Source organism: Megalops cyprinoides, chromosome 19, assembly GCF_013368585.1.
Source record: "Megalops cyprinoides isolate fMegCyp1 chromosome 19, fMegCyp1.pri, whole genome shotgun sequence".
NCBI classification, from domain to species: Eukaryota; Metazoa; Chordata; class Actinopteri; order Elopiformes; family Megalopidae; genus Megalops; species Megalops cyprinoides.
The window spans coordinates 28441827-28456463 of record NC_050601.1 but is presented as its reverse complement, the minus strand read 5'-3'; the positions used below and the strand labels follow the sequence as shown (position 1 = coordinate 28456463).

The following is a 14637-nucleotide window of genomic DNA, read 5'->3' as shown; positions in this document are numbered from 1 at the left end:
AAACTATACAGTAGTCTTGAAAATTGTTTCAATCACTATGGTTGATTTCAAAAGAGGTTTTTTTTACTTAACATGTTCATATTTGTCATCATGTATTGTAATGAATAATATAAATCTGTCAAAAATTGTTGGTATCATGTATTTGGTGCTTTTCATTTCTGTTTTTCCTTAGTTAGTGCTCAGAGACCTAATCTTAATTAGCAATTTTAAAATATATCCTAGCAGATTCTGCTGTACCATTCAGAGAGAATGTACAGAAACCAGGCTCAAATTTCATACCTGCTTTGTCATACAAAACCTACAGTCAAAAATTACAAAAATCAACAAAGAAGATACACATTGAATTGCTCTGAATAACAGGTCAGAACAGACAGCAGTTAAAGTTGATGGGTCATTATTCCTGGTTCTAGTTCAGGCTTCAACAGTGCATATAAGGGGCTGTAGTTCCCAAGGCCTGGTGGACGACAAAGCTCTATTTAGAGAGTCAGTTGTCATCCAAGTTTCACCTTTGTCATATTTTTACTTGCACAGGAAGAAATCTGAACCTTTTTATTCATTTATTCATTTATTTGTGTGTTGTGTTATCCTCGTTTCTATTCAAAAATAAGATGTACCAATCTTTTTTCTCTCTAAGTTATAATGTGTGCATATTAACTGAAATATTTGCCAGGTGTCCTAATTTGTGTTTTTGTCAAGTACTAAAATTGTTTTAACTAAAAATAAAAAGTAATTCAGATTTTTCTTAAAAATATCATTTTGACACTGACTCCTCTGCTACAGATTACTTAATATGTACTTTAATATCTTAGTGAAATTAGCTCAGATTGCACACCTGCTTCATTATACAACACCTAAGTCACACAAAATGTAGTTTTTGTCAAAAATCAACAAATTACAATCAACAACATAACTACAGCAGCCAAAACATTTCTTGTTTGGCTGGCTTTGAACATGAGAGTAAAGGAAAAAAATGTGATACCTTCATTAGATCGCCACAATGAGCATGTAGCTTTACTGTTCACACTCCTGTATTTCTGTAGTACCATACAATTACCTTGGCACTCCAACCCCCTGATTTACCTATTTACTGTGCTTCATTGTTTATACTTCATAGTGGAAATAATTCCAACTTAATTAGCACACAATTCACTAAAAGGAAGTCAGCTAATTCTTATGATCTCCTGCTGCTGACAAATTCTGACAAAATGATGGTTATTGAGTAAGAGAAGGTCTTGTACTCAGCAAGCCTTTTTTTCAAAACTATAACTGTGAGTAATTTGATAGAAAGTAAAATTATTCTATCACAAAATTTATCATGTGTAACTACCATATATAAACAAAGGTATTGAAAATAGAATAAATTTCAATCCAATATTTCCCCAAAAGAATATGCCAAACATGAAGAAGTCAAATTATGACAATTAAGAGTATAATCTTGATTGTCACACAGGATATATGAAAGATTTATGGGGAAGAGGCAGCTGTGATGCTGAGGCTATATGTATTACATGTACTATATAAGTACTGTATGCTGTATTGTCTTCAGTCTCAAGCAGCCCCTTTAGCAAAGTGATAATCAGCAAGCAGTTGAGTATTTGTTAACAATTCGCTAACAATGTTATAACTGGCAAGGGAAGAAAAAGAATGGACCCCTGTCTTGCAGAATCGCCATGGTGATATATAAAGTAGAAGTGACTACAGGAAACATCATGCATGCTGCCACAATGAACAACGTCTTCATAAAGCTGGTCGGCACTGAGGGAGAGAGCAATCGCACCATGCTCAAAAACTTCAAGCGAAGCTTCGATCAGGGCTCGGTACGTGAGTGAAATGTCAGTTATCTTGCCACCCAGCATCTAGGCACCACCTAGATAGTGCACTGCACCCATGCAATGTTTTTGTTCATGAGCGTGAACCTCCAATACACCTTCTGCTCACCACAACACACTTCATCAGTCTGTCAAACAAATCACCGCAAACAGAAAATTGCCAAATTTGTCAAAGTGTTTAAGAACTAGGGAAAATAACAAACAGGCAAAAAGCACACAGCCATTGCAGAATGAGAAGGATCAAACTGGCATACTCATTTTGAAGCTTCAAGGACAAACTTTGAGTTGGCTTGAAAAAAAATCTAGCATGGCAACTAATAGTTACAAAGGTTACCAACTTTGGTCAGCTGGTTGGAGCGAGATCTGAGACCATCTTGCACTAGCAAACACATGACTTTTGTAGATGGGTCCACAAGTTAGTTCATTTTGAGCCAGTCAGCTTGTTAGCTAGTGTGGTACCCCCTTAGAGGGCACTGACTACACCACCCCTCAGTTTTTACCTAGAGGAGGACCAACGTTGTGACAAAGATTAACGTTTTATTTTGTCAATGGAAAGGAGGTTGGGCAGAGAACAGTTTACACTTAGGGAGACATACATTTAATGGTACCCCCTTAGAGGGCACTGACTACACCACCCCTCAGTTTTTACCTAGAGGAGGACCAACGTTGTGACAAAGATTAACGTTTTATTTTGTCAATGGAAAGGAGGTTGGGCAGAGAACAGTTTACACTTAGGGAGACATACTTTTTAAACTAATACTAGGCTGAAATTTGAGGGGCTAATTTATAGAACATTCAAGAGCAAACAAAAGGAGCTACTAAACACACATGACACTCAAAGACAGTGTTACATTGCACAAGAGTGTGATTCAGCACACAAACCCCTATGATTAATAGCAGTAAAGGTACCCACAATGCTGTCCACAACAGGAACTGTGAAGTGCCTAGTAAGTTTTCTGACCTAGAAGTATCTGCCTCTCCACTTGGCTTGGCTAAATCACAAGGGAGACGAAAAAACTAACAAATCAAGAACACAAAGCAAACGAATATAAAAAGAAACAAAATATGAACAGCATGAACTAACCAGGCAACCTCATTAACATCACAAAGTGGCAATTAAAAAGGTTAGCTGGAGCTGGCAGGCTAGTTAGCTACAAACTGCACAATACAGCTGCAGTATATTCTGAAGCAGTCTAGGACAGTTTAAAGAGACCAGCTGGTAATTTGTAAACACAAGTAATGAAATAACAGCGGTTAGCAAACTAAATGCAGAGCGTGCAATACAGTCTGTGAGGAGACATGCAAACGTACTCCTGTGACCAATGCCCTCCCAGGATGATGAATTGAAAACCATATTAGCAGCACAGATGAACAGTTCAACATACTGTTCCACAGTCACAGTCTCTGGATGGCTCCAGACAGGTGGGTTACAAAGTGTAAGATGCAGGAGATCCACATTAATTACACAACGGTAGCTAGGAAGCTAACACCCATATCTGTTCACGGCAAGCATACCTGCTAGTCTTGGGTCATGCTTAGCAAATAAAACAATGTGCCTGGATCAATTTAAACTACATGTAACATGGGTATCAAAACAAGGGCCAATGTTGCTAAACTAACATACCTCAATGCAGTGTATGTAGCAAACACACCATCAAAAAAATATATATATATAGCCACAAGCGGCGATTATGGAGTCCAAGCACATGAGCAGGAAATTGAATGGGTGATGGCTGCCATTGTTTCTGAGTCATCAACTTGTCCTTGAAGACTTTATCAGGACCTTTGACCAAGTATACAAAATTCTAACTTTATTAGGGAATCGGTTTAGGAGATATGGCCATTTCTTTGCTATAGTGCCAGCCATTCATGGATTTACACCAATCTTGATCAGAATCAGAATAGATTTTATTGTCATTGCACGGTGGGGGTGCAACGAAAATCACCTTAGGCCTATTGTCCTATAGATATCAGTTCTCATGTAAATGTGGTAGGTAATGTAAACGTTAAATAGGTAAATATTTGCCATTCTGAAATACATGTATTACATGCAAGAATGTTTGCCATTAGAAGAAGCCAAATGATTTTTGCCATCTCAGGTCAGTGAAAGCTGACCTGAGTCTAGGTGTCTGGGTCGATGAATGTCTGGGTCAGATTGCTATTTGACATATCCAAAAAAATCCTGCAAAGTTTCATGATGATAGTCAGTTTAAGTGCTGCTGAAATTTTATTGGCTGATGGCGGCCATCTTGTTTGAGCTATCAACTTGTCCTTAAAGACGTTATGAGGACCTTTGACCAAGACACAGCATTCAACATTTCAAGTTGATCAGACAATTGGTTTAGAAGTTATGACCAGTTGTTCGCTATAGCGCCACCTATGGACGGATTTACACCAAATTTAGTCAGATTGAGTCTAATGGCCTGACAATGAGGGATTTCAGGTTTAGTGATGATTGGCCATTGCAATCAGGAGTTATAGCTCATTATATCAATAGAGGCCACACCCACAGATTTCATTGGCTTACTGTGGTCACATCGTTTCACGTATCAACTTTCTTTATACAATATTTAAAGATCGTTGGTCTGAATATGCTGTGTACCAAATTTGGTGCCAATTGGTGGCACCCTCTAGGAGGAGATAGATTTTAAAGGTTTAACAAAAATTCAAAATGGCGGAGAATTCAAAACGGCGGAAATGTCGCATAATGTTGGTCTAAGAGGCTTTTTTGTTCACCTGGAGCCAGGGAATCAGGGGAAAATAATTTTGATTCTACCCCAAACGGTTCAAGAGTTATAGCCCAAAACATATTGTCGTTTCCTATAGCGCCACCATCTGGCCAAATGGGGTAATTTTTTTACCTGAGTAGTGGGTGACCATAGGGACCTATCTACCAAGTTTGGTAGCTCTAGAATCTATAGTTTTTGCTGTGCAAACACTTTTAGGGCAGAAAAATAAAGATAATAAAAATTGGAACAAACACAATTGGATTCCAGCACCACATGCTTGGACCCCTAAAAAAATCAGAACAAACACAATAGGGTTCCAGCACTACGTGCTTGGACCCCTAAAAACTGATTCAAGCATGTATCACAGCGAGGTGCTGACAAGACACAGGTACTAGGACCTCACCGTTTGGCTGTTACCTACCGTGCTACTGCAGTTTGAGGCAGAGACGAAACTACTCATCGAACAGCTAACATCAGAGCCCCACCAGCTACACAAGCTAACTAGCATGCTAAGCAGTTCGCCAACTTGCAGGCTATCTATGTCATTACCTTGCCAGCCAGCTGTTTGTTTTTTCAGCTAATTATCTCAGTAGCTAAGTAATTAGCTAGCTACTTAAAGCCACTTAACACTTTAGGCAGCTAGGGATTTAATTCTAGCTAGCAAGCAAGTTGCATTTTCAGCCAGTTATCTTGCTTGCTAGTTTGGTTCTTTTAACAAAACATCTGTAAACAGATCTGTCGTGAGATTGTGTAAAGGAACTTGGGAGCATGCGACAGGCTGAAAGTGTGAATGTTAGACACCTGTGAGACAGACGAGGGAGACACACAGATACACTTTCTCCTACACTGTAATAATTTTAAATATTTTTAATACTTTAAATATTTTTAATTAAACTTCTCCACATTTAAGCAATGGGAGGATGAAGAAAAATACACTGTTCCGGGAGAGGGAAACACAGCACCTTTAGCAGCACAGCCTGAGAGACAACGGGGGGGAAGCATCTGCATAGTAACTGTATAAATGTAAATAAATGTATGTATGTGTGTCTCTTGTTTATGTGTGTGTGTGTGTGTGTGCGCATATATATTTTTTTAGTTTAATTATCGTTTTGTTTGCATATTTATGTCAAAAGTACTTTGTCAGTACTGTACATCTGTGTGGCCATCCCAGTAAAGTTTGGTTAAATTTGAATTTGAAAGTCACGCATGTGTCTGTATCTGGGGCTGCTGTAGCATATGCTCTTTGCACAAGAGACGACCCTCCGTAGTCCTATTGTGCTGTCAGCTGTGTGTGATAGAATGTTCAGATTCTTGACATTCTTTCCATGTTAGTCAATGTGAAATTTTAAATATGGAATCAATATTTTGTGCACAAGCTACACATTCAAACTGTATTATTCATCTACTTACTGGATGAAGGTATCAGCCAGGTTTCATAAGTGTAGCTAAAAAGCTCTAGGGGGAGTTATGTACAGAAAATCGGATGGAATAAGAAGTTGTTTCAGGCCAACTAAAAGAAATTGCTTTTTTATTCACACAGCTCCTGGAATTTGGTGGAAGATTAAATCAGTTTAACAGCACTATGTTGTAAAAATGTAAATGTGAGAGCTATTGCTGTTGCTGTTCAGCTGGGTGGAGGCATACTGAGGAGTCTTTGAAAATGGCTTCAGATGGAGTTTTTTTTTTACTCAGTAACAGACAATTGTAATTAATGAAATAAAAAAGACACTGCAACAAACCAAACCAAAGACCCTGACAGGAAAGGATGAGCCTGCAAAAATGCATTTTTCTTGCTACATTCAATCACAAGTTCGTTCCTCACTCTTTCTCTTGTCCTCTTAAACTACCAACTTCTCACCAAGTGCATTCTGGGAAATGAACATTGAATTATACGCCTTATTCATACTCTAAATTTGCACGGCTAATTTAATAATTGTATCCGTTACATTTATTCATTTAGCAGACGCTTTTATCCAAAGCGACTTACATAGGTTACAGTTCTTTACAATGTTATCCATTTATACAGCTGGATATTTACTGAGGCAATTGTGGGTTAAGTACTTTGCCCAAGGGTACAGCAGCAGTGTCCCAGCGGGGATCGAACCGGCGACCTTTCGGTTACGAGTCCTGCTCCTTAACTGCTATGCTACACTGCTGCTACGGGGAGACAATAAGTTGGGAATGAATACAAACTGTGTGCCACAGTGATGACCTTATCAGAACAATCATGAACATGCATTTGCTGCTGCCATTCTATGCTGCGGTGTAAACTGATTCTCTGTGTTCCTACAGACAGGCAAATTCAACGTGAGCTGCCCCGCCTCTCTGGGTTCCCTCATGCTAATTCAGCTGGACAAGCAGCCATTCCTTTATTTCCTAGAAGATAGTTGGTTCTGTGCCAAAGTTGTTGTGACAACACCGGAGGGAGAAACTGCCCACTTCCCATGGTACTGCTGGCTGTTGGACAGAGAGCCGGTGACTATCAGGGAGGGCACAGGTCAGTGCTCATACATTGCATGAGGGTTCAGGGGCCTATGATTCAACATAGCCAGGTCACTGAATTTACTTGGTGTGAAATGTCCAGTTGAACCACAACTCTTCAGCTCACAATCACAATATTGCAGTACATCTACACTGTTTTAAAAACAACAGTTGGGCTGGAAGCAAAATTTTCTTCAATGACAGCCTTGCTTTTAAACTCAGACTATTAGCCATTGTGAAGGTGGCAGTTACTACAATTTGATGTGCTACAAATGCATCCCAAGTAGCTCTGTGTTAAGGTACTCACCTTGACGGCAAGATGTGCTCTACATTCCCGGATCGATCCCAACTGTGTCATCAGTTGACAATGACCAGAAACCCATACCAGTGGAACACACTGGATTTATTCCAGGGATAGGGAATGGTAGCCATATCACAGGGGTTGCATCACGCACTAGTCTCAGGGGCCTGACAAACCACAGAGTTTGCCAGGCCCCTGAGATGACATCAGCTGAGTCGCGCCTATCCTCCAGTGAGCACCCACTCTGTTGTAGTTTAAAAAATAAACTGTGAATGTATCGGAGGATTACTTTCACCTCACCTCAACGCTCCTGTGCTCCTGAAGGTTGTCACAATGAGACAAGCCTGCTACTATATGTAGTTGGCAATTCCAAAAATTGGGATAAGCATTAAAAAAGAAAATAGACATCTATTATGGAACTATCCTTGAGGCCCCCAAAACCTATATGGCTCCACAGAACAGTAGACTGTATCATTGGATCATTTTGGTTCCCTGCTATTTTCACAATCCAATGCAGTGCTAATCTGGATTTACTGTTATTCTTTCCTTTAGGTAAGAAGGTGTATGATGACGTGCACCCTCTGGCCGTGCACCACCGGAAGAAGGAGCTGCAGCTTCAGAAACAGGAGTACAGGTGGGTTCAGATCACTGGATCTCTCCATCCTGCAGTGGTCTGGCCAATGCAGATACTAAAGGCCACTGATCAGCCACCATCACTATTAACAGCCTCTGGCATTGAGCTCCTATGTGTCTACTGATGCTCCATACTGGAGCTGGACATGGTCATGAACCAGGAGAGAAGGTCCTGCTAATACAGAGGGACAAATGCATATGTGTTGGGGAACTGTCAGACAGGCAATTTAGTATTGGTGGTATTGTAAAAATCATCGTTCAGGTTTTGAGTTGACTCGCTGTTGGTATTTGAATGGCATATACATGGAACTGTATTCAAATAATGACATGACATCGTGTGTGTGTGTGTGTGTGTGTGTGTGTGTGAGCATGCTCACCTGCTTGTGTGGGTGTATGCCACACGTGTATATACAGAGTGACGTCCCTATGTCATGGAAGAATGCTGTCTCTCTCCTGTGTCCCCCTGCAGGTGGAAGGTTTACCTGGAGGGTATCCCACACTGCATGGAGGCGGACAGTCCTCATTGTCTGCCTGCTAATGTCCGCTTCTCCTTCACCAAAGAACTCGAGATCTGGTTCACTGGCGCTGTTGGGTGAGGTCATTTGTTTCTAATATATATATATATATATATATATATATATATATATATATATATATATATATATATATATATACAGATCGGAATGGCTAATGATAATGTTTGGAATCATTGTCCAAAGTAATGCCTGAGTATAGTAGCAGGTAGCAGAAACTATCTTAGCATCTAAAAATTATGAATTAAATAACCCACAGAGAAGTTCTGTTCTTTTTTACAAAGCAATAAAACATGCTGCACAGCAATCAAAGTCTCATACAAATCTTTAGATGCATTTTGCCATTTTTCTCTACCCAGTATAATGCAGGCCAATATCAGCTAATACGAAGGCTTCTTCTCTAAAAACATACTGTTTAAAAAGAATTGAAATTTGAATATTTTTGGTTTCATTTGAATTAACCACTTATGTTTCATTTCACTGAGATCTGAAATAACAGCATTCATAAGAAACAGAAGAACAAAATTCTCAAGTGTAACTGAATATTCTATGAAAAATATATTTCTAAGATATAAGATATGAGACACTTCTTAATTAAAGTGCACTGTTCTATCATAATCATGGACTACTGTAACTGGAAAGCTGTAACTGAAGTAAGTCACTCTGGATAAGAGCGTCTGCTAAATGCCAATGATGTAAATGTAATGTAATGTAAAGAATGCCACTGATCTCCGTTTTTTTCAGGTGTGACACAGACAACAACTTGTCTCTGTTGTTTTGTTGGTGACCAATGCCTACATGTGCCCTGGAGATGTACAAAAATAACATTAAATTAAGAGTAAAAAAATAAAAGAGCAATAATGAATTATGTGTTGTGAAACCTGGTTTACTTTTATGACATCATTGTCCTTGATATTTTTGTACCATTTCAAACTCAAACTCAACTCATTCAAAATCTGCATTGCACACCACAACCCTCCTGCAAATCCCCCAGCCTCCCTAGGGGGGAGTTGACCCCACAGTTGGAACACCACTATTTTAGAGTATTTATCCACTTCCTTTCACACAGACTGGCAGAGCTGAAACTCAAGGGCCTATCTGACTGCAAGGAACCCTGGAGAAAACTGGAGGACATAGATCGTGTCTTTTTCTGCAGAAAGACTGTGATCTCAGGTACAGAAGAGAGTTCATAATTTGACTAAAATGTTCATGTTGGATCAGGTCAGACTCAAATTATTAATAATATGTTTGTGTCTGGCCTAGTCCAGCTTCAGCATTTAGAGGCAAAATATATGTATGTCAAACAAGCATGCATATAGAAAACATTCCTAGACTTTGTAATTAGAAGTATCACCCACTACAGAGTTTTGTTATTTTTTAGGAGACTCCCTAGTAACTCCCTAACAATACAGAAGCTGGCAAAATTAAATAAACATTTACTATAATAATAGAAAAGGTAAAACCAGGTCCAAACAACAGATTTGACCAACCTGAAACAGAATTATACACAGAACACTGGGATCTACAGGGTGCACTTTACACTGTAGAATGAAGCCTCCATACCACATAACTGAGCTGAATTCAGTGGCTCAGTGAACACTATGGCCTGTGTCTCTCTACAGAGTACGTGCAGGATCACTGGAAGGAGGATGATTTTTTCGGATACCAGCTCCTGAATGGTGCCAACCCCATGATGATCCGCCGCTGCTCCAAGCTGCCACCAAACTTCCCTGTCACCGACGACATGGTGCAGCCGTTCCTGGAGAGAGGGAGCAGCCTGGCAACAGAAATGCAGGCACGGCAACACAGGGTGGCAAAAGTCTGAAAAGGGCTGCCTGCTGTCTCTTGCTGTCTCTCTTTGGATTCTTATCTAACAACATACTGTAACCAATGATATGCACTTGGTAATTCCACCATGAGAACAGTATATTTGAATGTGATTCAAAGGAAAAAACATGAGAACAGCACAACTGCATGTGATATGGCCAACCAGACCTGCTGCCATTCCATCTTCTGCACAAAGCTAAGCATGGTCTAGCCTGCTCATCACTTAAATGGGTTTTCCTCTGCCACTCTCTCAAAGAGCAGTGGTGTGATGTAGGGATCCTACTGTCATTTTCTCTTCCATCCATACAGCTTCATTGGCTTTACAATAATTGCAGAGTATCATAATAATACTGTGTAAGAAAGTAAAGTGAGCTCGACAGTTTTTCACTCTGGCTCTGTGAAGATTATGTATGAGAGTAACCACTCTCTTCTCTACCTTTGTCTTGTTCGTCCCTCATAACAGAAAGGCAACATCTTCCTGTGTGACTATAAGATCTTGGAGGGTGTACCCACTAATGTAGTCAACGGCAAACAACAGTACCAGGCAGTTCCGCTCTGTCTGCTGTACAAAAACTCTGAGGACAAAATGCTACCCATCGCCATCCAGGTACACATCACCCAGAGCAATGCAGCAGATCAGTGGAAAAGGATGAAATGAAGGGATACAAGAGGAATTAACCATAGTTGCCATTGACCTATTTCGGAGGGGATGCATACAAATACAGAGGCATGCACACAAGCACATGTGCACAAATGTACACACAGGCACATGCACACACATGCATGCATGCACACAAAATTTGGTTGTAAATTTCATTACTGTGGTTCACCACAGCTGAAGCAGCAGCCCGGAAAGCAGAACCCCATCTTCCTGCCCAGTGACTCGGAGCACGACTGGCTGCTCGCCAAGATCTTTGTGCGGAGCGCTGAGTTCAGCGAGCACCAGCTCAACTTCCACCTGCTCCGAACACACCTACTGGCTGAGGTCTTTACCATGGCAACGATGCGTAACATACCCATGGTGCATCCTCTGTACAAGGTAGACAAACAGCTACCTCATCGGCTATTCGCAACAAGACTAGATATGTAAATACCACTGTAATTGCAGCTTTCGCACTAGAAGTTGCTTCTCTTATCTTGTCATTACAATATTGGCAAGAGTGTAACTACAACACTGATGGAACAGCAGTTTGATTAATCTTTACTGTGCTCAGAAAGTAAAAGAATTCCTTCCCAAGGCATCATTCATGCAGTTGATGATGTTATCACTGAAACTACATGAAATTGGGTTAAAACTTGCCTTTGATCAGATCATTTGGGGGTCACACTCATATTTGCCTGCTGTCTGTCATCACAGTTGCTGATCCCTCACACCCGCTACACCCTGCAGATTAACAACATGGCTCGGAACTCTCTCATTGGGGATTCTGGGTTAATTACTCAGGTATGGGCTTGCTGATTAAGAGTTAGCTCAAAACTCAGTGTGAGTGGCTTATGCTCTCTCGTGTAAATATATATTTAATATATATTAAATCTAAATATTTTACATATTTTAAAACATTTTGTGACCATTTTGGGTGATTCCGAATATTGTTCTGACAATGATCAAATAATATGAGGTCAAGCTACTTTCCATTTCATGTTTTTTTAAAACAACCACGCCTTTGACTTTTCTTAGTTTTCTGCCACTGGAGGAGAAGCTGTGGCAATGATCCTGAGGAGGGCCACCTCTTCACTCACCTACAGCTCCCTCTGTCTGCTGGATGACATCGCTGCACGTGGCCTGGAGTCAGTGCCCAACTTCCATTACAGAGATGATGGGCTCAAGCTGTGGGACATCATCAACAGGTGGCGCTGTTGTTCAGCAGAGATGTGTGTTTAAAACAGGACCACTGGAATGTAGGCTGGTGGAGAGCTCAGGGTTGATATTGAGGTGTGCTCTGTGGCTGTGTGCAGGTTTGTCCAGGGGATGATGAGGCACTATTACCACAGTGATGCTGAGGTGCAGCAGGACAAAGAGCTGCAGAGCTGGATCGGGGAAATCTTCACTCATGGCTTCCTGGAGCAGAGCAGCTCAGGTCAGACATGGGTGATGGGATCAGCCTCTCAGCCCCAGAGCGCAGAATAGCGTGGACTGGTTCTTACTTACAGCTTTGGATTCAGACCTTTCCCCCACAGCTTTATCAGAAATATACCTGTGTAAAAGGGGTTTTAATACTGAAGTTCTTATATATAACATCTGTCAAATATGTTTGCCATTAACAGCATAGATTGAGTCTTTTGTGCAGTGGGGTTTCATTACCAGCTAATGGACCAGAAGTGAGCTGCATTTCCTTCAAATCAAAAGTACTGCAGCAGGGGTCAGGATCCTGTCAGGTAGAATACTGCTCCATGATAGCAGTCTCACAAATCTCAGGCCATCACATGGAGATTAGTGAATATTATGAGTCACAGCAGATCTTACAGAACAGAAATGTGTCTTCCTCTCTTTCCCCAGGCATTCCTCAGTCTTTCAGTGCAGTGGAGGAGGTCATCAAATTCATCACCATGGTGATCTTCACAGTGTCAGCCCAGCACTCTGCTGTCAACAGTGGACAGGTACATCCGAACGCACCTCAAACAGTAACATTAATGTATTGATAGCAAATACATTCCATGTTAGAAACATCGGAACACACAACTGGTTTGAGCGGTGTTTACATTCTCCACCAATTGAATTCAAAATATTGGATTCAATTGTGTATTTAAAAGACTTTATTATTTACAATACATTTTCATTATTCATATATTTCCTCCCTCCCAGTATGACTTTGGTGGCTGGATGCCAAACAACCCCTTCTCCCTGCAACAGCCTCCTCCCACCACTAAGGGGAGCTCTGATGAGAGTACCATCCTGCAGACGCTGCCTGATGTCAACATCACAGTTCAGGGCATGTCCACTTCCTGGTTGCTCAGCAAGAGGTCCACAGACTACGTAAGCTTTTGGCAGGGGTTCTATATTGTCAACATGCTCAAGAATGTAACACACATCGCCTTGTCTTAAGTAGTCACTGCATTAAATCACACCATATGTGCATAAATGAGGTCTTTATCTCCTGTTTGATGAAGAGTCATCACATGCTCTCTCTACCCTTGCCCCCTAGTGGTGGAATGAGCTGTCAGTAATTGCAGGGATAGCAGGGTCACTGTCCATCTTCTAGCACTGATTAGAACCATCTATTCAAACTACATCCTGGTTTCCTGAACTTCAACCCTCCCCCCCAACATTGTTTTGATAGCTCATTGGTAAAGTGTGATGGTGGTTAATGCAATGAAGGCAAGAGTCTGGCGGCAGTTGGGGCCAGGTGGAGCTTTTACAGTAGTATACAATTTTTCCAAGCTTGGAACATGGAATTAGTAGAATTAAGTCTGTAGTATTATGTTTGTGCACCTTATGACAGCCCTTAGCCCCGTATGGCAATGTTTCCCACAATGGCGCTATCTTCCGAGGATGGCACTCTTGACCTACCTTAATGTGTGCCCTTTTTGTAAGATGTTCTGGATAGGTCCATCTGCCAAATGAAATATATATATATATATATATATATATATATATATATATATATATATATATATATATATATAAATGTAAATGAATCTGTGCATCCCTTCACTCCCTCTACTTTAAGGTCCCTCTCGGAGTTTACCAAGAGGAGTACTTCTGTGAGGCTGTCCCCTGCAGACTGATCCAGGAATACCAAGCAGAGCTGAAAGATCTGAGTGAGAGCATCAAGAAGAGGAACAAAAAGCTGAAGCTGCCATACCCTTACCTGTGCCCCGAGGACGTGGAGAACAGTGTGGCTATCTGAACATGTCCCATTGCTTACGTTCTTTCATGTAACATGGCCCTGTAATTTTCCACCTGTGAGAGCTGAGTGCCTTCTGTGTGATCATTTTGTATTCTTTGTTTCTACCTGCATGTATAAAACTTTGTTATTCTTCACAAAGCCCTGTGTATTCTCCTGAAATGTTAAGGATGTTGTATTTTTCCTGAGCGGAGCAGATTATCTGTTTCATGGCCTTGACTGGTTTCTGTCCTGTGTGGGTCTAAGGAAGTACACAGGTCATGCTCGGTCAGCAATAGATACGGTTTCACCTGGTGCAAGTTTAAAAGAATGCATTTTCGGGAGATTTTCTGTTTTAATTAACTGCTAACCACAGAATATGTCAAAATACAATTTAACTTTCCTGCCTGGATACTTCCTAGAAATGACATATACGCCTATTTTAGAGCTGCACGCCTTATCCCCGCATAAAAATTGTGA

At 40.8% G+C, this 14637-nt stretch overlaps 1 protein-coding gene across 1 annotated transcript; it reads left to right on the top strand.

Moving 5' to 3' along the window:
- The first annotated feature begins 1670 nt into the window (after positions 1 to 1670).
- On the top strand, positions 1671 to 14181 carry LOC118793956 (hydroperoxide isomerase ALOXE3-like). Its single transcript, XM_036552060.1, has 14 exons — positions 1671 to 1821; positions 6855 to 7055; positions 7893 to 7974; positions 8443 to 8565; positions 9576 to 9679; positions 10129 to 10301; positions 10797 to 10940; positions 11169 to 11372; positions 11691 to 11777; positions 12012 to 12181; positions 12290 to 12411; positions 12831 to 12931; positions 13137 to 13307; positions 14002 to 14181. The coding sequence occupies exons 1-14, from the start codon at positions 1671 to 1673 to the stop codon at positions 14179 to 14181; spliced, it is 2013 nt and encodes a 670-aa protein (XP_036407953.1).
- The last annotated feature ends 456 nt before the right edge of the window (positions 14182 to 14637 follow it).